The 24,893-nt window shown below is 40.7% G+C and overlaps 1 protein-coding gene across 4 annotated transcripts in view; it reads right to left on the reverse strand.

Moving 5' to 3' along the window:
• Nucleotides 1-24,893, reverse strand: part of LOC139471655 (pleckstrin homology domain-containing family M member 1-like) — a 53,181-nt gene that overhangs the window by 25,905 nt on the left and 2,383 nt on the right. For 2 of the 4 annotated variants that reach the window (XM_071254079.1, XM_071254081.1), the window contains exons 3-12: nucleotides 24,285-24,405; nucleotides 22,988-23,041; nucleotides 22,305-22,400; nucleotides 21,479-21,558; nucleotides 11,351-11,421; nucleotides 11,001-11,135; nucleotides 9,008-10,150; nucleotides 6,195-6,355; nucleotides 4,538-4,609; nucleotides 356-458 (exon numbers count right to left, since the gene is read on the reverse strand). In XM_071254079.1, coding sequence (XP_071110180.1) covers nucleotides 356-458; nucleotides 4,538-4,609; nucleotides 6,195-6,355; nucleotides 9,008-10,150; nucleotides 11,001-11,135; nucleotides 11,351-11,421; nucleotides 21,479-21,558; nucleotides 22,305-22,400; nucleotides 22,988-23,041; nucleotides 24,285-24,405 — 2,036 coding nt within the window. The remainder of the gene's footprint in view (nucleotides 1-355; nucleotides 459-4,537; nucleotides 4,610-6,194; nucleotides 6,356-9,007; nucleotides 10,151-11,000; nucleotides 11,136-11,350; nucleotides 11,422-21,478; nucleotides 21,559-22,304; nucleotides 22,401-22,987; nucleotides 23,042-24,284; nucleotides 24,406-24,893) is intronic. The other 2 variants (XM_071254080.1, XM_071254082.1) reach the window with 2 other exon arrangements.

Below are 24,893 nucleotides of genomic sequence, written 5' to 3' on the forward strand. Positions count from 1 at the left end.
TATACTCAAGAAAATATGGTATACATGACAGAAGCATGACACATATATATTATATAAGCACCATGTTCCCATATAAGACAACCTATGACACTGGCAATACATGGACCCAACACGTGTACACTAACTACAAGAAGCATCAGCTTGCACTGATACCAGAGAATTAGGTGTTATTCTTATCAGGAGATGTGGCCCAGTTGTACGAGGTGCAGCAGTTCATGAATCAAACAGGCATGCCAGAAACCTATGATTCTGAGTTTGAATCCTAGATTCACGATGATCATGTTTCTAGGTTTTCTACTGTTCAAAGCCACATTACAAATCCAAGTCACTGACTGATGTGCAGACATGGACTTACTGAGTCCGACTGGTCGTGAACATCCTTTACACTGGTAGTTCTGGGAGTCCAGCCCCTTCTCCACGGCAATCTCTTTGAAATGGGTCAGGCGGGAGTTGGGGTTCTGAAATACCAACACAAACATTATACTTTAGTCTGTTACATACGGTAAACTAAGGTTACAACAAACTCAAAGGAACCACTAATCTTAGTTTGTAATAACCGTAGTTTCTTATAAGCATATATACAGCATATATACCATAAAAAAAATAGCGGGACTAAAAAATAAGTTATATCGGTCAGTAAGTGATATGCGGTTCCTTAACATAGTTTACTGTGTACATATATCAAATATCTAATACCATTACACATCCTTCAGTTTGTTAACAAGTGTTACATATAGTTTGTGCATGATCTAAATATATATAATCGTGGTACTCATGTCAAACACATGTGGCAGTTATATGACAGATTGATAATATCAAGTGTGAAAGGGCTGGCTAAATTGCTGGTGCTGTTGACTGTGAAATGGACAAAGCTGAATGAGAAGTTTAACTTTCCAAGAATTTTGGTGCAGTTTATAACTGGGTTCTGTTCATGATTCATTACACAGTAACCTGCTGTATGTCTGTCACCTTAATAACTAAACCGGCCACAAGCATGACAAGATTTTAAAAATTGAAAAAATAATTAAAACAAGGCAACATACAATAAACTTTTTGGGTTAATTAAGCAGCATGCGTCATATAAAATAGTACAAAAAGAAGCATGATAAATTCATGCAATAGTGTTTGGATCAATCAGGTTAATAGCATGAATAGTAGCTTCAAATGTCAAATGAAAATTCTGTCCCAAAAATTTGGCACCAAGCCTATTCAAATCTCAAACATTATCATGCTTAATTCCAAGAAATTGACAGCATTCATGATCTATGTGCACTGAGCATGTCCCTTGTGATGTAGAATCATCATCATCATTAGGTAAGGATAAGAATTTATAGATGAAGAGTTGATAACGGTGTTAGAACCTACACCGAAACATGGCTACTTAATTGTATTAAAGAAGTTGTTCATCCATAAATTCTTATCCTTACTTAGTACTCAAACTTCTAAATGCCTATCAAAGAAGTTATCATCATCATTATTACACTTAACAATTTCAATGAGTAGTTTTATTGCTGATGGAAACATTTGTTCAACTGCAACGTTATGGACATGATAAACACAAACAAGATATTGCCTGTGGCTGAATCTGCAACTTTCAAGCTACGGTCACAATACACCTTTCACATTCTACTTCTAGAAAACATATTTAGAAATGTTGACAAATATTCCTCTGTGCATCTTTTCTACAATCTCTGTATTATCTACTCTCTATTATTACAAGCTTTTAAAGCAATGAAATTAGTAGGCAGCAAACAGACATACCACATATCGGTATCATTTCCTAAATGTATTCATTGTCTAGCCAATATATGTGTGTATCTGGCAGACAAACAGATTGTCTAGCTAATATGTGTGTGTCTAGCAGACAGATTGTCTAGCTAATATGTGTGTGTCTAGCAGACAGATTGCCTAGCCAATATATGTGTGTTTCTGGCAGACAAAAAATCTTATTGTCTAGCCAGTATGTGTGTCTCAAGCAGACAAACAGATTCCAGCCCCCCTTTCCATAAAGACATCTTAGCATGAGGGTATCAAATGTTTATGTTAAAGTATGGGAGTAAAGACAGTTTCAGCTCTAAGTCTGCACTGAGGGAGGAATACAAGAGGATCACAGTTCAGGAGTACAACAAATAATTCATCTTGAAATGGAATAATGAAAGGAAGGCAGACATAGACAGCCACATGAACAATGAAGAGTGGAATATGCACACACTGAACCAGCCCATACAGACAGAATACAAACAAAACACATACTACGGCTAATCTACTGAAACTAATAACATCCCATTGCATGCACCTGATACAAAACTGAGAAAACAACCCCCCGGATGTGGACAAATGTAAGGCCTTTAAAACAATATACTCCTTTTCCTGAACCACCTGACTCTTGTCAAATTGTCCCTTCACTAATATTACAATGTATACATTTATCAAAGAAACATCTATTTTTCAAGTCAAGTTTCATTTTTGGACCAGATTCCAACTTTTTGCACACACCCCTGCTCCACCCAGTCAGCAGCACAAACTGGCACAAGTCCTTGCCAAGCCGCCCAATAGTTAAGGTATCCTGAGAACTAGGAGAAATTGGCCCTTTTTAAGAGTTTTCTTATCATCATAAAGACCAGTGGACTAAACATGTTAGTTTCTAATGCTAGTCAGTATTCATTGTTTTTGAGAAAAGAACATTTTTGTATAACTGGCTTAAATCAGATGCAGCTTTCTCTTGACAAAGGGAGCTAGTTATATTGATGTACAACTTCTTTACAACAATTCTTCATACCAACTTCGAAAAAGCAAATTCAAACATGTTAAAGAAGTTAGCTTTCTCCTGTTATCAATGACAATACTTCTGATACTGCACACACAGAAATTGCCAAAATTCTAACAAGTGAGTTGGTTTTAACGCCGCTTTGAACAGTATTCCAGTTACATTGTATATCATGACATGTCAGCTTAATGTGGGAGGACAGCCTGATTTGAAGCAAGTCTCAGACGTTTACCACTTTGAAATCCAAGAACAATTGGATGGTGCTGACAAATCTAGAAACATAGATGAGGTGAGGTGAGGTGAAATGAGGTTTAACGTCGCGTCCAAGATAATTGCACTTATATACCGACGTGCATGCATGTGTGTTTGTGTGGCTGCTTGTACTAGTCCGGACTGATGCCAATTTATAGTGCTAGCTCACTGAGATACCATGCCGCAGTTTAACATGAATACCCCACTCAGACACAGTATACTGACTCCGAGCCGACCAGTCCTTGTTTTAGCCCCTTAATGCCGAGTGCCAGACAGGGTAACAACAAGTACCATTTTTTAACGTCTTTTGGTATCACGCGGCGGGAGATTGAACCCCGGGCCTTCCGCTCTCCAGGCGGACGCTCTACCACTAGACCATGGAGGCAGCCCCTAGAATCATAATTGGGGTGAACGAGGATTCGGACCCACATCACATCATTGGGTTCTGGCTGCAAATTCAAACAAGCAACTCTTTGAATGGGTACAATATGTGAAGAGAACTGGTATCCACTGATGTGATATGATTGAATTATGCCAGAAAATGGAGTAAAATCAGTTTTTATGCATAGCTCAATTTTATATCAGCAAACAAAAGATGACGCCAAAACCTATCAGTCTAATACCCAAGTGTCGGCAATTAGAAGCATAGAGGCAAGACAACCAGCATTAGCAGATAGGAAAATATTAAATGGAAAGAATGTATCACATATTTCCATATCATCAATACCCAGAGTCTTCTATGTGCGCTAAACATAATAATTTATCATTGATCATTTCAAGGAAAGACATACATCCATCCATCAAATAGGCATCATAGCAATCAATGGCAGATCCGGAGGTGGGGCTCTGGGGGGAGTATAGGACCAAAAACCCTGTGGAAAGCATATTTTTTGTATAGGGGATGTTTTGGTGAAATTTGGGGAAAACAGCAGATACAGTCTATTGATAGTTTTATAACAGATTTTATGATACGATTGAAATGATGGAGGTCGTGAACAAAACTTGCATGGTGGTTCTAAAACATCTTTCTTTGAGGAGCCTTATATAAATTCTTTTTAAGTAAATAAGTTTCGCCGAGGATAGGCTCAGTTCCATTGCAATTGCCATTAGTTATACAGAAGACCTACAGAAGAATTTGTAAAATATATCATTCTGAATATATCTAAAAAACCTGCATGTGTACGGCAGTGACAGCAAATTCTCTGTTGAGGAATTCAGGAATGGTGTGGGGCACACTGAAGTTACAAATGGCCCCTGAGGGTGCGAATGTTTTTTCATTAGTTTCTACCTACACATGCCAATAGGCATGCAGCTTTCCCCTGCACAAATACCCTGTACATCTCTGAGGATGTAGGTGATGCTGACCAAGCATTCCCATCTTGATAAAATTGTCTTAAACATCAATGTGACAGAAACCACAAGAGAAAACCACATGCTGTGAAGGACACTTCAACAGGCACACAACTGATAGGTTAGTAAGAACGTAGTACACCGACACCACACAATATCTACACTCACTGCAGTGTCCAACAAAGACACACGCCCACATTCAACTATTTCAAAATCGTGGTCCTCGGGATCTTCGCTGGACTGAAATTCAAAGTTGTCACATTCTACAGTTTGAGACAATACATGAACATTTCACCTGATGAAGGGGCAAGAAGAAGCCCTGAAACTGTTACAAACAATTGATAATTTGATCAAAAATCAATACAGACATCTCAAAAAGCGCAAGTATTACGATTCAGAACCACATGAACCCCAATAGCATTAGAGAGCTAACCTGAAGGTGTCAGATTGCAGACTATTCTCTAGCTGGGGTAGTCAGTTCATTGGTTATATAAGCAACAGTCACCATGTTTACAAATGACAGGAAAAACACAGCTTAACTCAACCATGAAACTGATATGTGATGAAAACAAAACGTTTTACTAAATCTGTGGTTTAGTGGTGAGAAACAATTATGTCAAATCACACTGAAACCACAAACCAAAAGAGTTATTGATTAAGAATCTTGTCATACAATATAATTATACAGCTGTTTAATATATATGATTGATCACCTAAATTTGGCATAACAAACATGATAAAGCACCATTCATAACCACTTGTTGCTGATGCTAATATTAGCAGGACAGGATACTCTGATGAAACAATCATACACCTTCTTAAAGTTCCTCAACAGCCAACTAATACACATAAGGGTGGAAGGGAGATAACTGTGTCATTGCTTTGTTCTCTCACCTCTTCCAGAGTATGCCAACATGATATACTGAGACACAATTTCCATCTCACCCGTGTCTTCATCACTCCCGCCAAGTATATGATGTGTCACTAGTGTCTTCATGACCCCCTCCCACTATATGACATCTCACCTGTGTCTTCATGACCCCCTCCCACTATCTGTTATCTCACCTGTGTCTTCATGACCTCCTCCCACTATCTGACATCTCACCTGTGTCTTCATGACCCCATCCCACTATCTGTTATCTCACCTGTGTCTTCATGACCCCCTCCCACTATCTGACATCTCACCTGTGTCTTCATGACCCCCTCCCACTATCTGACATCTCACCTGTGTCTTCATGACCTCCTCCCACTATCTGACATCTCACCTGTGTCTTCATGACCCCATCCCACTATCTGTTATCTCACCTGTGTCTTCATGGCCCCCTCCCACTATCTGACATCTCACCTGTGTCTTCATGACCCCCTCCCACTATCTGACATCTCACCTGTGTCTTCATGACCCCATCCCACTATCTGTTATCTCACCTGTGTCTTCATGACCCCCTCCCACTATCTGACATCTCACCTGTGTCTTCATGACCCCCTCCCACTATCTGACATCTCACCTGTGTCTTCATGACCCCATCCCACTATCTGACATCTCACCTGTGTGTTCATGACCCCCTCTCACTATCTGTTATTTCACCTGTGTCTTCATGACCCCCTCTCACTATCTGTTATCTCACCTGTGTCTTCATGACCCCCTCCCACTATCTGTTATCTCACCTGTGTCTTCATGACCCCCTCTCACTATCTGTTATCTCACCTGTGTCTTCATGACCCCCTCCCACTATCTGTTATCTCACCTGTGTCTTCATGACCCCCTCCCACTATCTGTTATCTCACCTGTGTCTTCATGACCCCCTCCCACTATCTGTTATCTCACCTGTGTCTTCATGACCCTCCTGGGAGGCTCCTCACCATCCACAGAGTCGAGCTCTGACACAGAGGAGATGGGCAGGTTCTGTATCACCTGGTCCAGAGAGGGGCCGGGGGAATGGGAGCTTGATGGGGCATAGTTCTTCAACAGGGTTCGGAAACTCTCAGCTGTCAACAAAAACTTTTTCTACAATAGATTTCATTGGCATGGCATGGCACGGTTCACTATGGAAGAAGAGGAGGAGGTTACATACACCGCACTTAGTGTCCTGCTTTTGACACAAGCTCATGTTTTTCAAAAGTGAATTCCACATATCCCAGCTATATCAGGGTGGTCTGTTAATAAACACATCTCCTGGTTGATGATATCACAAGCAATTAGCCCCTACCTTTAGAATTCAGCACCACAATGTTTACAAACATGTCACAATACCCAATGATGTTATTTGTGAAATTTTGTTGCAATATATACCGTCGAAACAATGTCCTGAGACGGCAGCATACCAACAGGGTTGCTGGCTTCATTGCTTGAACATAAGCTCCTCTCAGGGATTTATCATCTCTACACACAATGTCTTTGAATAAGCCAAGTGGCGTTGAGAGTTTTCAATATTTGTTCACTAAACATATTTCACATTTTATAGCAAGCACCAGTTTATGAACACGATGAACATGATGAAAGAAGTTTACTCTCAACATATTTTGTTTCGGGTCCATGAAGCCAAAGGGATGGTTATAAACGGGAACAAACATAAAAAAAGTATGTTTTGACTGAAGCATGCAAATGTAAGCACTTTTTTTCACAGGGTTTTGAGTGTAGGGACCAAAACAGCAGATTAGATGTTTCCCTCAATGCCTGTGACTGTCAAATGCGTGAAGTACAGGTTATATAGAAAGACATTTAGTCCCAGAAATAGAGATATCTTTAAAAAATTTACAAATATATATATATCTTCAAAATAAAATATAAAAATCCAAATGGGGCCCAGAAAAATCCTTAGTTTCAGCCTAGAGCTGAGGCAACCTAGATTTAGGAAATCATTCTAGACTTAAGTTAGACTACTGTTTTAAATTTTTCTCTGGGTTTGGGAGACAGACAACAGGTTAACCATGTTAACATGGTTAAAGTGCTTGCCCATCTGCATCTTCTTGTCTCCAATTATACATGTAAAACTTAAACAAGAACATCAATGACCAGTGGACATCAAGTTAGTTCATGGTGGATAATCATGATAATCATGATAATGGATACAAGGTCATTCACATCGTACATTTCCCTCCCCGACACCTACTCAAAAATACTACTGTCAACTAGAGGTGTAACGATAAGGGAGGGTCACGATACGATACGTATCACGATACAGGGGTCGCGATACGATATGTATCACGATACAGTGTTTACTGGTACAAGCTAAGCCAAGTTGATGTCTTTCTGCTATCTAAAAGATGTGACAAGTACAGCTGAAGAAGATATGAGGTGTTTATTTACTGTTATGGCAAATTGTCAGCAATACAGTATGTTTAACTGAAACAACAAACTGGCTTTGAAACTGTTAAACATATTTCATGGGCGCACCACCCCCACCCCCGCCCCCCCCTTCTTATTTCGAAAAAAATCTTTATTTCTGTATAAATTACCACCAAAGACAATAAATAGAACTTAATTGTGCACCCCCCCTTTTAAAAAAAGCAGTATCCGCCCATGTATTTCATGTATTTTCTTGAGTATAATGCGCACCAATGTATAATGCGCACGCCCCTCTAGCGGGTTCAATATTTTGGAAAAAAAGAAATTTGAATATTATGCGCAGAAAAAAATTACACCGTACCCCTTCAGCGAAGTCCGGCAAACGAACGGGTGATGAGAAACTGTCAGTACAAATTCGAAATTTGAGATAAAAAATCACCAGACATGTTGATTTACCGTTTAAATTGTATTTTTTGTTCAGCTAGGCATTGTTTTATATCCAGGGATTAAGATTACCTTGTGTATTTTCTCGTAAACTAAGCCGGACACAGCAATCAGCTGTACATGTCCACACGTTTTCTTGGAATCTACCCGTGATTCGGTCAAGACACACCCAATGATATAACTTTACAGTATTTTAAGGCAAGGATCGGCAAAAGTTGTATCTGAAACTATTTTTTTATCAGGAATAATATATTCCAATATATTGTACATTTAGATGCAGCTTTTACTAAACATATTTAAAATAATAATAACCCTAAGCGAAGCAGCTGATCGATATTGCCGGGTAATATTTTTTACATGGAACCAGTTCGACCAGTCACCGTCAAGCGCCCGTGCATCGCTTCACACACGATTTTGCCAAAATTAATTAAAACAATATTAAAAGGAATTTTGAATAAAATTATTGAGATAAGTTACAAACAAGTCCAGATATACAAAGAAATTTTTTTTTATAGCCAGACATTGTAATTACATGAATAATTTGCGAACTTCAGTATGGATTTGTTGACATGGTATTTCCGGTGTTACGTGCTCACAGTAATGTCTTTCCATGGGGGAAAAACATCAAAACTCATTAATTCGTGTATAATGCGCAACCCCTTCTACACAGCTGTGTTTTTTGGAAAAAAAGTGCGCACTATACTCAAGAAAATACCGTAGGTAAAACTGTGTTATGAAAATATCGTATGTATTGCGATACGTGCTTTCCAAATCGATGCATCGTATCGTGGGCTGTGCATCGGGATACAATACTGTATCGCTGTATCGTTACACCACTACTGTCAACAGAAATCAAATTTAAAAATAAAGATCATTAAAAAGTAGAACTATTTACCGAAGTGCCTTACTTTTTTTACGTCGTGAGATTTCTTCTGTGGAAGCTTCAAACCGTGCCAAGTTCCTTTCTGATAAATATTCGCCACTGTGTTCAAACTCGGAGGACCACCCTGTCATGTCACTCAGCCTGTTCCCATACGTTTTTGGACTTCCTGCTAGTTCCATGGGCACATTGGCGCCGGTTGCGGAATCATACACATGAACATCAGAGCTCGATGGTGCCGAGCGTCCAGCATTCTTCGAGATCAGTTCCTGAATAGCTGATAATGATGACCTCCGTCTTTCCATGATAGGAGCCGTAACAATCTCACTGGCAACCACAGACGAAAGCACTGGTTCTACAGGCCCACTCTTTCGTCTGCTCGGACTCACCGGTGGTGTGAAGTGGTGAAGGGGAGGTAACTCAGAACTTGCTCTCAATGGAGGTAGTTTTTCTGTGGAGGAATTTGCTTGAGCATAAATATCGAGCACATCCGGTTGAGGAATTGTTAGCTCCGAAACAGCTCCATCAGTTTGACCATCTCGATCTGTATCACACAGCTCCTCACTTTCTCCTACAAGAGTATCACAGCTTTTTGAATTAAGATCAACGTTTGTGGTTTCTGATGACATTAGTTCTTCAGTTGGGGCTGCTGGAACACTGTTTTCAACATCCTTTACACAATCTTGATCTGTTTTTCGTTTGACTTTTGGAGATTTTTGAACATCATTTGCATCTGGTTTTCTTTCAGTCTTTGGAGATCTTTCAAAGACTTCTTTTTCTGCTGATTTCCTCAATACCGTCCCATCTTTTACGTTTCTTAAATCAGCTGCATTTTGTGCCATGATTTCTTGCAAAATCTGATCCTCGATTAGAGAAGGATCTAAACTCGGGGCATTGCCATTGCTGGGATCTGGGCAGGAGATGTGACTTGATGTAGAACACTCTGATGCAGCGTATGGAGAAGATGCCATTGCCATTTTCTTAATTGCTTCCACGTCAGCCCTAGTAAAACCTTGCATGTCATACGGTGTGTTGGGTGGAGTGCGCAAACCATCAAGTGGACTGGAAACAATCTGTGAGTTGTCAAGGCGATCTCGATCATGTGACTTAGAGCGTGCAGTCCTGGGAGGCAGCTGTAAAGACGATTTGTCCTCTGAAATTGGCTTCTTTCCTGAAAATTGCAAAGCCATAAGACTGAGTGAGTGAGTGAGTGAGTGAGTGAGTGAGTGAGTGAGTGAGTGAGTGAGTGAGCAGAGTTGGGTTTAATGCTGTTTTGAGCGGTATTCCAGTTACATCACAGCATGTCAGTCTAATGAAGAAGGAAAGCCCGAAGTGATGCAGGTTTCTGACGTTTACGTGTGCTGACAAACCTAAAAACTTGGAACCGGGAAACCATTGGTTTCTGGTATTCCTAAGGGACACAACTCTGCACACTGAATTGCAGGGCCTAACATCACTGGGACATGAATTGATTGATGAATAACTTCAAATATGGAGCTGAGCAGGGTTTTACTTCCGCCAACATTAGTCATGCCATGGCAGTCAAAGATGAGCGATTACACACAAACGTAGAAAAACCTGTGGTTGACGTTATGATCACATGGTGATGACAGGTCAACAAGTTCAAATGACAGAATCTTACCAATGTTAGCAGGTGGTCATACAACAAAGATCTACCAGCAATTATGTGGTCAGACACGTTTTTATCTTCTGAACTCTTTTCAAATGAAAATCAAAACCTTAATTCAACTTCATGAAAAAATTATGGAAGCCTTTTAGGGCTATTTTTTTTCTTTTTTTTTCGACACTATCTTAAAATTTCAACTTCTGTATCTTGAAATTTCAAGATAGTATCAAAAAAACAAAACAAAAAATGGCCCTAAACATGCTAAACATTGCTAAAAGGCTTCCGTAAAAAATATATGTTTTATCATAAATATTTTTAATGGTTGCAATAGCCTGTGGAAGATTCTAACGGTACAAGTGAACAAAGCAGTAACAGCAGTATGATTTGCAGTTACCTGCCCCTGGCTTGACCGTGAAGATGGGGGTCGGAGTCTGAGAGTCAACAAAACCGGCCAAGACGAGTGGAGTGGACATCCAGTCATTCAGGACACTCGAGTTGAAGGACAGTTGGAAGGTCAAGGTCATCAGACCTGACACGAAGAAACATAAATGACATCACCATATGTCTTGTACATGCATACCCAAAATGAATATTGATGTGAAACGTAATAGCAATGATTAAATGTAAGATTATGCATTCATTTTGTTACTAATTCTTCACAAGTAGCTACTGTTATTGGGTATTGACAATCAGGTAGCATAAAATTGTTCTACCTATTTGAAGCAACAACGACCAAAAGCTTACCAGAGAGGTAACTTTTTAAAATGCCTGGATGTTCATGGTCCCTCAGATAGGCTGTGGTGTTGTAGAAATACCTGCAGACAGATCACACTTGTCAGCTAGCACTCAACTCACTACATACAGATAGGCTGTGGTGTTGTAGAAATACCTGCAGACAGATCACACTTGTCAGCTAGCACTCAACTCACTACATACAGATAGGCTGTGGTGTTGTAGAAATACCTGCAGACAGATCACACTTGTCAGCTAGCACTCAACTCACTACATACAGATAGGCTGTAGTGTTGTAGAAATACCTGCAGACAGATCACACTCAACTCACTACATACAGATAGGCTGTAGTGTTGTAGAAATACCTGCAGACAGATCACACTTGTCAGCTAGCACTCAACTCACTACTTACAGATAGGCTGTAGTGTTGTAGAAATACCTGCAGACAGATCACACTTGTCAGCTAGCACTCAACTCACTACTTACAGATAGGCTGTAGTGTTGTAGAAATACCTGCAGACAGATCACACTCAACTCACTACATACAGATAGGCTGTAGTGTTGTAGAAATACCTGTCGACAGATCACACTTGTCAGCTAGCACTCAACTCACTACATACAGATAGGCTGTAGTGTTGTAGAAATACCTGCAGACAGATCACACTCAACTCACTACATACAGATAGGCTGTAGTGTTGTAGAAATACCTGCAGACAGATCACACTCAACTCAATACTTACAGATAGGCTGTAGTGTTGTAGAAATACCTGCAGACAGATCACACTACTTACAGATAGGCTGTAGTGTTGTAGAAATACCTGCAGACAGATCACACTTGTCAGCTAGCACTCAAGTCACTACATACAGATAGGCTGTAGTGTTGTAGAAATACCTGCAGACAGATCACACTCAACTCACTACTTACAGATAGGCTGTAGTGTTGTAGAAATACCTGCAGACAGATCACACTCAACTCACTACTTACAGATAGGCTGTAGTGTTGTAGAAATACCTGCAGACAGATCACACTACTTACAGATAGGCTGTAGTGTTGTAGAAATACCTGCAGACAGATCACACTACTTACAGATAGGCTGTAGTGTTGTAGAAATACCTGCAGACAGATCACACTTGTCAGCTAGCACTCAACTCACTACATACAGATAGGCTGTAGTGTAGTAGAAATACCTGCAGACAGATCACACTTGTCAGCTAGCACTCAACTCACTACATACAGATAGGCTGTAGTGTTGTAGAAATACCTGCAGACAGATCACACTTGTCAGCTAGCACTCAACTCACTACATACAGATAGGCTGTAGTGTTGTAGAAATACCTGCAGACAGATCACACTTGTCAGCTAGCACTCAACTCACTACATACAGATAGGCTGTAGTGTTGTAGAAATACCTGCAGACAGATCACACTTGTCAGCTAGCACTCAACTCACTACATACAGATAGGCTGTAGTGTTGTAGAAATACCCGCAGACAGATCACACTTGTCAGCTAGCACTCAACTCACTACATACAGATAGGCTGTAGTGTTGTAGAAATACCTGCAGACAGATCACACTTGTCAGCTAGCACTCAACTCACTACATACAGATAGGCTGTAGTGTTGTAGAAATACCTGCAGACAGATCACACTCAACTCACTACATACAGATAGGCTGTAGTGTTGTAGAAATACCTGCAGACAGATCACACTTGTCAGCTAGCACTCAACTCACTACATACAGATAGGCTGTAGTGTTGTAGAAATACCTGCAGACAGATCACACTTGTCAGCTAGCACTCAACTCACTACATACAGATAGGCTGTAGTGTTGTAGAAATACCTGCAGACAGATCACACTTGTCAGCTAGCACTCAACTCACTACATACAGATAGGCTGTAGTGTTGTAGAAATACCTGCAGACAGATCACACTTGTCAGCTAGCACTCAACTCACTACATACAGATAGGCTGTAGTGTTGTAGAAATACCTGCAGACAGATCACACTTGTCAGCTTGCACTCAACTCACTACATACAGATAGGCTGTAGTGTTGTAGAAATACCTGCAGACAGATCACACTCAACTCACTACTTACAGATAGGCTGTAGTGTTGTAGAAATACCTGCAGACAGATCACACTCAACTCACTACTTACAGATAGGCTGTAGTGTTGTAGAAATACCTGCAGACAGATCACACTTGTCAGCTAGCACTCAACTCACTACATACAGATAGGCTGTAGTGTTGTAGAAATACCTGCAGACAGATCACACTTGTCAGCTAGCACTCAACTCACTACATACAGATAGGCTGTAGTGTTGAAGAAATACCTGCAGACAGATCACACTTGTCAGCTAGCACTCAACTCACTACTTACAGATAGGCTGTAGTGTTGTAGAAATACCTGCAGACAGATCACACTTGTCAGCTAGCACCCAACTCACTACTTACAGATAGGCTGTAGTGTTGTAGAAATACCTGCAGACAGATCACACTTGTCAGCTAGCACTCAACTCACTACTTACAGATAGGCTGTAGTGTTGTAGAAATACCTGTAGACAGATCACACTTGTCAGCTAGCACTCAACTCACTACTTACAGATAGGCTGTAGTGTTGTAGAAATACCTGCAGACAGATCACACTTGTCAGCTAGCACTCAACTCACTACATACAGATAGGCTGTAGTGTTGTAGAAATACCTGCAGACAGATCACACTTGTCAGCTAGCACTCAACTCACTACATACAGATAGGCTGTAGTGTTGTAGAAATACCTGCAGACAGATCACACTTGTCAGCTAGCACTCAACTCACTACATACAGATAGGCTGTAGTGTTGTAGAAATACCTGCAGACAGATCACACTTGTCAGCTTGCACTCAACTCACTACATACAGATAGGCTGTAGTGTTGTAGAAATACCTGCAGACAGATCACACTCAACTCACTACTTACAGATAGGCTGTAGTGTTGTAGAAATACCTGCAGACAGATCACACTCAACTCACTACTTACAGATAGGCTGTAGTGTTGTAGAAATACCTGCAGACAGATCACACTTGTCAGCTAGCACTCAACTCACTACATACAGATAGGCTGTAGTGTTGTAGAAATACCTGCAGACAGATCACACTTGTCAGCTAGCACTCAACTCACTACATACAGATAGGCTGTAGTGTTGAAGAAATACCTGCAGACAGATCACACTTGTCAGCTAGCACTCAACTCACTACTTACAGATAGGCTGTAGTGTTGTAGAAATACCTGCAGACAGATCACACTTGTCAGCTAGCACCCAACTCACTACTTACAGATAGGCTGTAGTGTTGTAGAAATACCTGCAGACAGATCACACTTGTCAGCTAGCACTCAACTCACTACTTACAGATAGGCTGTAGTGTTGTAGAAATACCTGTAGACAGATCACACTTGTCAGCTAGCACTCAACTCACTACTTACAGATAGGCTGTAGTGTTGTAGAAATACCTGCAGACAGATCACACTTGTCAGCTAGCACTCAACTCACTACTTACAGATAGGCTGTAGTGTTGTAGAAATACCGGCAGACAGATCACACTTGTCAGCTTGCACTCAACTCACTACATACAGATAGGCTGTAGTGTTGTAGAAATACCTGCAGACAGATCACACTTGTCAGCTAGCACTCAACTCACTACATACAGATAGGCTGTAGTGTTGTAGAAATACCTGCAGACAGATCACACTTGTCAGCTAGCACTCAACTCACTACTTACAGATAGGCTGTAGTGTTGTAGAAATACCTGCAGACAGATCACACTTGTCAGCTAGCACTCAACTCACTACATACAGATAGGCTGTAGTGTTGTAGAAATACCTGCAGACAGATCACACTTGTCAGCTAGCACTCAACTCACTACATACAGATAGGCTGTAGTGTTGTAGAAATACCTGCAGACAGATCACACTTGTCAGCTAGCACTCAACTCACTACATACAGATAGGCTGTAGTGTTGTAGAAATACCTGCAGACAGATCACACTTGTCAGCTAGCACTCAACTCACTACATACAGATAGGCTGTAGTGTTGTAGAAATACCTGCAGACAGATCACACTTGTCAGCTAGCACTCAACTCACTACTTACAGATAGGCTGTAGTGTTGTAGAAATACCTGCAGACAGATCACACTTGTCAGCTTGCACTCAACTCACTACATACAGATAGGCTGTAGTGTTGTAGAAATACCTGCAGACAGATCACACTTGTCAGCTAGCACTCAACTCACTACTTACAGATAGGCTGTAGTGTTGTAGAAATACCTGCAGACAGATCACACTTGTCAGCTAGCACTCAACTCACTACTTACAGATAGGCTGTAGTGTTGTAGAAATACCTGCAGACAGATCAAACTTGTCAGCTACCACTCAACTCACTACATACAGATAGGCTGTAGTGTTGTAGAAATACCTGCAGACAGATCACACTCAACTCACTACATACAGATAGGCTGTAGTGTTGTAGAAATACCTGCAGACAGATCACACTTGTCAGCTAGCACTCAACTCACTACTTACAGATAGGCTGTAGTGTTGTAGAAATACCTGCAGACAGATCACACTTGTCAGCTAGCACTCAACTCACTACTTACAGATAGGCTGTAGTGTTGTAGAAATACCTGCAGACAGATCACACTCAACTCACTACATACAGATAGGCTGTAGTGTTGTAGAAATACCTGTCGACAGATCACACTTGTCAGCTAGCACTCAACTCACTACATACAGATAGGCTGTAGTGTTGTAGAAATACCTGCAGACAGATCACACTCAACTCACTACATACAGATAGGCTGTAGTGTTGTAGAAATACCTGCAGACAGATCACACTCAACTCACTACTTACAGATAGGCTGTAGTGTTGTAGAAATACCTGCAGACAGATCACACTACTTACAGATAGGCTGTAGTGTTGTAGAAATACCTGCAGACAGATCACACTTGTCAGCTACCACTCAACTCACTACATACAGATAGGCTGTAGTGTTGTAGAAATACCTGCAGACAGATCACACTTGTCAGCTAGCACTCAACTCACTACTTACAGATAGGCTGTAGTGTTGTAGAAATACCTGCAGACAGATCACACTTGTCAGCTAGCACTCAACTCACTACATACAGATAGGCTGTAGTGTTGTAGAAATACCTGCAGACAGATCACACTTGTCAGCTAGCACTCAACTCACTACATACAGATAGGCTGTAGTGTTGTAGAAATACCTGCAGACAGATCACACTTGTCAGCTAGCACTCAACTCACTACATACAGATAGGCTGTAGTGTTGTAGAAATACCTGCAGACAGATCACACTTGTCAGCTAGCACTCAACTCACTACTTACAGATAGGCTGTAGTGTTGTAGAAATACCTGCAGACAGATCACACTTGTCAGCTAGCACTCAACTCACTACATACAGATAGGCTGTAGTGTTGTAGAAATACCTGCAGACAGATCACACTTGTCAGCTAGCACTCAACTCACTACATACAGATAGGCTGTAGTGTTGTAGAAATACCTGCAGACAGATCACACTTGTCAGCTAGCACTCAACTCACTACATACAGATAGGCTGTAGTGTTGTAGAAATACCTGCAGACAGATCACACTTGTCAGCTAGCACTCAACTCACTACATACAGATAGGCTGTAGTGTTGTAGAAATACCTGCAGACAGATCACACTTGTCAGCTAGCACTCAACTCACTACTTACAGATAGGCTGTAGTGTTGTAGAAATACCTGCAGACAGATCACACTTGTCAGCTTGCACTCAACTCACTACATACAGATAGGCTGTAGTGTTGTAGAAATACCTGCAGACAGATCACACTTGTCAGCTAGCACTCAACTCACTACTTACAGATAGGCTGTAGTGTTGTAGAAATACCTGCAGACAGATCACACTTGTCAGCTAGCACTCAACTCACTACTTACAGATAGGCTGTAGTGTTGTAGAAATACCTGCAGACAGATCAAACTTGTCAGCTACCACTCAACTCACTACATACAGATAGGCTGTAGTGTTGTAGAAATACCTGCAGACAGATCACACTCAACTCACTACATACAGATAGGCTGTAGTGTTGTAGAAATACCTGCAGACAGATCACACTTGTCAGCTAGCACTCAACTCACTACTTACAGATAGGCTGTAGTGTTGTAGAAATACCTGCAGACAGATCACACTTGTCAGCTAGCACTCAACTCACTACTTACAGATAGGCTGTAGTGTTGTAGAAATACCTGCAGACAGATCACACTCAACTCACTACATACAGATAGGCTGTAGTGTTGTAGAAATACCTGTCGACAGATCACACTTGTCAGCTAGCACTCAACTCACTACATACAGATAGGCTGTAGTGTTGTAGAAATACCTGCAGACAGATCACACTCAACTCACTACATACAGATAGGCTGTAGTGTTGTAGAAATACCTGCAGACAGATCACACTCAACTCACTACTTACAGATAGGCTGTAGTGTTGTAGAAATACCTGCAGACAGATCACACTACTTACAGATAGGCTGTAGTGTTGTAGAAATACCTGCAGACAGATCACACTACTTACAGATAGGCTGTAGTGTTGTAGAAATACCTGCAGACAGATCACACTTGTCAGCTACCACTCAACTCACTACATACAGATAGGCTGTAGTGTTGTAGAAATACCTGCAGACAGATCACACTCAACTCACTACTTACAGATAGGCTGTAGTGTTGTAGAAATACCTGCAGACAGATCACACTCAACTCACTACTTACAGATAGGCTGTAGTGTTGTAGAAATACCTGCAGACAGATCACACTTGTCAGCTAGCACTCAACTCACTACTTACAGATAGGCTGTAGTGTTGTAGAAATACCTGCAGACAGATCAAACTTGTCAGCTACCACTCAACTCACTACATACAGATAGGCTGTAGTGTTGTAGAAATACCTGCAGACAGATCACACTCAACTCACTACATACAGATAGGCTGTAGTGTTGTAGAAATACCTGCAGACAGATCACACTTGTCAGCTAGCACTCAACTCACTACTTACAGATAGGCTGTAGTGTTGTAGAAATACCTGCAGACAGATCACACTTGTCAGCTAGCACTCAACTCACTACTTACAGATAGGCTGTAGTGTTGTAGAAATACCTGCAGACAGATCACACTCAACTCACTACATACAGATAGGCTGTAGTGTTGTAGAAATACCTGTCGACAGATCACACTTGTCAGCTAGCACTCAACTCACTACATACAGATAGGCTGTAGTGTTGTAGAAATACCTGCAGACAGATCACACTCAACTCACTACATACAGATAGGCTGTAGTGTTGTAGAAATACCTGCAGACAGATCACACTCAACTCACTACTTACAGATAGGCTGTAGTGTTGTAGAAATACCTGCAGACAGATCACACTACTTACAGATAGGCTGTAGTGTTGTAGAAATACCTGCAGACAGATCACACTACTTACAGATAGGCTGTAGTGTTGTAGAAATACCTGCAGACAATCACACTTGTCAGCTACCACTCAACTCACTACATACAGATAGGCTGTAGTGTTGTAGAAATACCTGCAGACAGATCACACTCAACTCACTACTTACAGATAGGCTGTAGTGTTGTAGAAATACCTGCAGACAGATCACACTTGTCAGCTAGCACTCAAGTCACTACATACAGATAGGCTGTAGTGTTGTAGAAATACCTGCAGACAGATCACACTCAACTCACTACTTACAGATAGGCTGTAGTGTTGTAGAAATACCTGCAGACAGATCACACTTGTCAGCTAGCACTCAACTCACTACTTACAGATAGGCTGTAGTGTTGTAGAAATACCTGCAGACAGATCACACTTGTCAGCTTGCACTCAACTCACTACATACAGATAGGCTGTAGTGTTGTAGAAATACCTGCAGACAGATCACACTTGTCAGCTAGCACTCAACTCACTACTTACAGATAGGCTGTAGTGTTGTAGAAATACCTGCAGACAGATCACACTTGTCAGCTAGCACTCAACTCACTACTTACAGATAGGCTGTAGTGTTGTAGAAATACCTGCAGACAGATCAAACTTGTCAGCTACCACTCAACTCACTACTTACAGATAGGCTGTAGTGTTGTAGAAATACCTGCAGACAGATCACACTTGTCAGCTAGCACTCAACTCACTACATACAGATAGGCTGTAGTGTTGTAGAAATACCTGCAGACAGATCACACTTGTCAGCTAGCACTCAACTCACTACTTACAGATAGGCTGTAGTGTTGTAGAAATACCTGCAGACAGATCACACTTGTCAGCTAGCACTCAACTCACTACATACAGATAGGCTGTAGTGTTGTAGAAATACCTGCAGACAGATCACACTTGTCAGCTTGCACTCAACTCACTACTTACAGATAGGCTGTAGTGTTGTAGAAATACCTGCAGACAGATCACACTTGTCAGCTAGCACTCAACTCACTACATACAGATAGGCTGTAGTGTTGTAGAAATACCTGCAGACAGATCACACTTGTCAGCTAGCACTCAACTCACTACTTACAGATAGGCTGTAGTGTTGTAGAAATACCTGCAGACAGATCACACTTGTCAGCTTGCACTCAACTCACTACATACAGATAGGCTGTAGTGTTGTAGAAATACCTGCAGACAGATCACACTTGTCAGCTAGCACTCAACTCACTACATACAGATAGGCTGTAGTGTTGTAGAAATACCTGCAGACAGATCACACTTGTCAGCTAGCACTCAACTCACTACATACAGATAGGCTGTAGTGTTGTAGAAATACCTGCAGACAGATCACACTTGTCAGCTAGCACTCAACTCACTACATACAGATAGGCTGTAGTGTTGTAGAAATACCTGCAGACAGATCACACTTGTCAGCTAGCACTCAACTCACTACATACAGATAGGCTGTAGTGTTGTAGAAATACCTGCAGACAGATCACACTTGTCAGCTAGCACTCAACTCACTACATACAGATAGGCTGTAGTGTTGTAGAAATACCTGCAGACAGATCACACTTGTCAGCTAGCACTCAACTCACTACTTACAGAAGGCTGGCATCTACCAACAGAATGCTGGTAACCCTATCAATAAATGTCCTGTAAAGTTCCAACTTCAGGACACTGACTGATGAGCTTAAAAAATATGCTCAATAATACATGAGTTTGGCAAGAAAAGGCTACATTTTCTTTGAAAATTGATAAACTCATGGCCTTGTTTCCTGAATATTACAAATAACAGACAAGAAACAAGAGTCATCAGATGACATATACTAGCCAAGGGCAAGTACAAATTCCAGCGGGCTGGTACAACTTTCACCATTGTTATAACAATGCATGGGCATTATATCTTTACCCGTGGCAGTAAAGCTTTGAGTTTAGTTCTAATCCTATCTGGTGCAATTCGGAAATGGAGTTTGGGTACTTCTACCAAACTTTTGGGTCTCTGCCATTGAATACCTTCCGTTCAGTGAAGAAAATAACAATGCTGTTTAGTATTTCTCAAGTCCCAAATCCACAAAAGCACCAGTTAACCACTAGACTGATCTGTATAGCGAGTTTCATCCAGAAATATTCAACAGTTAAGGAGTTCTCCTCCGGAAACACGCACTCCAAGCACTACCTTCATTTGCAGTAAAACTCTTCATGATAAAAAAAATATAAAAAATATAAAAAATATAAAAAATATATAAAATCCAAATTGTCAAAAGGCACCAATTCACCAATAGACTGATTTGTATAGCAAGTTTCAACAAGAAATATTCAACAGTTTAGGAGTTCTGCTCTAGAAATGTAAAACAGACGACTGCTAGACAGACATGCTGATTGCTACGTGTATATCCCCCTGTTTTTCAAACCAGGGGGATAAAAACTAACTCTTGATTCTAAAGTAACCATGGTGCTCACAAACCTAGGAACATAATCAGGGCGAACCGGGATTCGAAACCACAATCATAGGTTTCTGGCGTGCCCAAGGGACGCAACTCTGCACAGCTAATTGCGGCGCCTAAGACGACTGGGCAACCGTACCTTCTGACCACATGCAGAGCTGAGGGTTGTGTGGGCAACTACTTACTGCAAGGTCTTGGCATCAGCAACCACGGAGTCGACGTAGCTCTCCATCAGCCCATCATTGAGTGCCAGCCTCACCCACGCCTGTGATGCACAAATACAGACATTAAACCCCATCCCTCCAGTGAAGATAACACCCCTTGCACAACCCTTGTATCTAAGATGTCAACATACAATACCGAAAACTGAAATACAGTGAACTATGTTTATAATGAATAGTGATGGTACTGACCAGACTTTATATTGCAATGTATTGCAATAATGATTGAGGTACAGTAAACTACGGTTATGACGAACTCAAAGGGACCACTAATTTTAGTTTGTTGTAACCGTAGTTCGTTATAAGCATATATACAGCATAACGACAGCAAATAGTTGGGACAAAAAACTAGGTTCATTATATCCGTCAGTTAGTTGTAAGCATGTTCGTTATAAACATAGTTTACTGCATTCATGTATTGTGATATGTGTCGCAATATACTGCATGCATTCTTTCATCTGTAATTTGTTATCAACCTGTATATAAACAGGGTCATCCGAGGATAACATATCGACATCCTCCCGAGGCAAAGGCGTTAACTGACTATTAAAGTCCAGTTTCCACCCTTGCAGAACTAGGCTAGAATTTCCAGACTCAGTCATAGTGCCACCAGTGGCTTCAACATGTTCAAGGCCTCCTGATTTCCAAAAATTCATTTTGGAATTATCATAATTCTAAAATCACTGCATACTCACTTTGATGATGTGAACAAATTAAGTAATAAATACATGGTCCATTAGTCCATTATGAGGAAGATAGTAGGTCAACTTTTAGATAACGACAGCATTACCCTGCAGAGTCCTATGTCTGTTGAGATCTGTGGAAGTTTCTTCAGCTGCGAGATCACATCTTTGTGTGTGAACTTCACAACAAAGTTCCAGAAGTTCTGAAAATATACAAAGACTTCACTGCAGTGCATGGGATACTCCTACAGGTTTCTGTAGGCAACAATGTGTTGCTGCATGGAGCTCGGGCTTATCATGTACACAAAAACCTGTGATGTCACAAATGGAAGTGCACATTGGTGAATTGATTGGTGAATGAGTTGATAAATGTTGATAAGAAATATTTGTAAGTCATTAAAAAAGCTGGCCGATGAAGTTATCTCCTTCAAAACATGCACAAACTAGGCAACACAAATCACAAATAATGAAAGTTGATCATTCACCTTCAAGCATGTTACATAGGAGTTCTGGGATTTGATAGTTCTGTAAAACCTCAGCTTATCCCAACATGTACAAATTTTGGACTGCCGAAAGTAAATTGCTTGTTAATGTGAATTCTACAATTGAACATGAACAGGCGTTGCAGGGGGTGGGTGGGAAATATCTCGAGGAAATCTGTTTGTGAATATTTTTACATGGATTTACACAAAATCACACAGTTATAAAAGTTAACATCTCCATAAATGCAAATAATATTGCAGTCAATCCCTGAATATATATCCTGAGTGACCGGTGGTCCTATACTCACTACGGTGACTGCACTGTCTGCTGCTGGTGTTGAGAAGTTCATGTAACTGACCAGCTGCAAGTGGACAGGATGACCAGGATGACAAGGATGACCAGTAAACATTTACTACATTCATACAAAGAAATCATGTTTGTCTGTTTGTTGTTTAACGCCACACTCAGCAATATTCTAGCTATATAAGGGTGGTCTGTAAATAATCGTGTCTGGACCAGACAATCCAGTGATTGACATCATGAGCATCGAGGCATGCAATTGGGATACGATGACATGCATCAACCATCAGCGAGCCTGACCACCCGCTCCCATTCGTCGCCTCTTACTACAAGCAAAGTCGCCTTTTACGGCAAGCATGGCTTGCTGAAGAAATGTTTCAAGCCGGATCTTCACGGGTCAGATCAGACTAGCTGATCAGTGAAAGAGTAAATAGAATTAGTGCAGTCAGCATTATTACAGCTAAATCATGATTCACGTTCAAAACAGGTTTTTCTTGTCGCCAGAAAAGTCTGTCAGTGACAAGTATAATACATAAACAGGACTCTGTGTCCAGCAGAAACAAGCACTGGCATTCACATTTGCAAAAGGATACATTTCAACAGTGATCAAGAAAGTCAGACATCTTAGTCTCAACATGATCATGATGATATATTAAAGAAAGAGAAGTTTACTTTACACCATAACATGAATAGAAACAACATTATTGCTTGTTTGTCTGGTGTCATGATGAAAATGATTAAATTAGATATGATTAACACAGATCATGATGATTAAGACATGGTGATGTGTCAGGAAAAAAGTCCAGCTGTTAATAATGACAATGCTCAAATCTGAATCACTTGTCACTATCAGTCACTGTCGGTGATTCATAGGATTCACATAGACTCGAAGCAGTCTCTGTTTCAAATATGAATTTAATGAGTACTTAAATAGAATAACATACATGCATATCTGAGATGCATATTTTCCCCAACTCTGGTCTGTACAGAATGCACGAAAAACATCTTGAGGCCATTATACAAAAATATTTTTCATTAAACATGTTTTGTTGCATTTGATTTTAATAAAAAGGAGACTATTTCAGTCCAGGATACACCTTTCTCTCAATTAAACAATTCATTATGCAAACCACATAGTGGGGCGGTCGGGTAGCCTAGTGGTTAAAGCGTTCGCTCGTCACGCCGAAGACCTGAGTTCGATTCCCGACATGGGTACAATGCGTGAAGCCCATTTCTGGTGTCCCCCGCTGGGATATTGCTGGAATATTGCTAAAAGCGGCGTAAAACCATACTCACTCACTCACTTTAAACATAGTTCCATTTAGCACTACCATCACTGCACTGACCTTGCTGGCCACGGAGTCCTTGAGGCCATGCAGGAACACAGCCTCCAGGATGTTGCAGAGGGAGTTGGCCTCGTCATCACTGAAACATTGACGATAGATATGAGGCTGAGAGGTGATGACAGACACTTCCCGTTTCACTTTCAATGAAAAACGAGCATGATAATGTGTTTCAATCATGTAAATATTTTAGACCATGAGAGGCATAATATTTGCAAAACTGTTCTTACCATTTGGCTTTTTCAACCACTTTGTTTACCATGTTTACACATCTTTCATCCAAAATTGTAGGCAAAGTAGAAGCACTTGATGACATGGTTACGAGTAAAAAATAAAAATGAAGCTTTTTCAGCATGCGTTTAACATGTGCAACGGAGCTCATTTCAGAAACACAATTACGAGCTAATTTACTTTCCAAGTCAAGCCTATATTTAGAACCGTTATACACCATGAATACATCTAAATCTAATTTCATTTTTTTTAAGAATCTCAAAATGCTTACTCATTTTGGGAAAAACCCAATAGAGTGATGAACAGATGAGTGAAAAAATATTGGTTACCCAATGAAAA

This window comes from Haliotis cracherodii, unplaced genomic scaffold (genome assembly GCF_022045235.1).
Source record: "Haliotis cracherodii isolate W230 unplaced genomic scaffold, xgHalCrac1.p SCAF_23, whole genome shotgun sequence".
NCBI lineage: Eukaryota > Metazoa > Mollusca > Gastropoda > Lepetellida > Haliotidae > Haliotis > Haliotis cracherodii.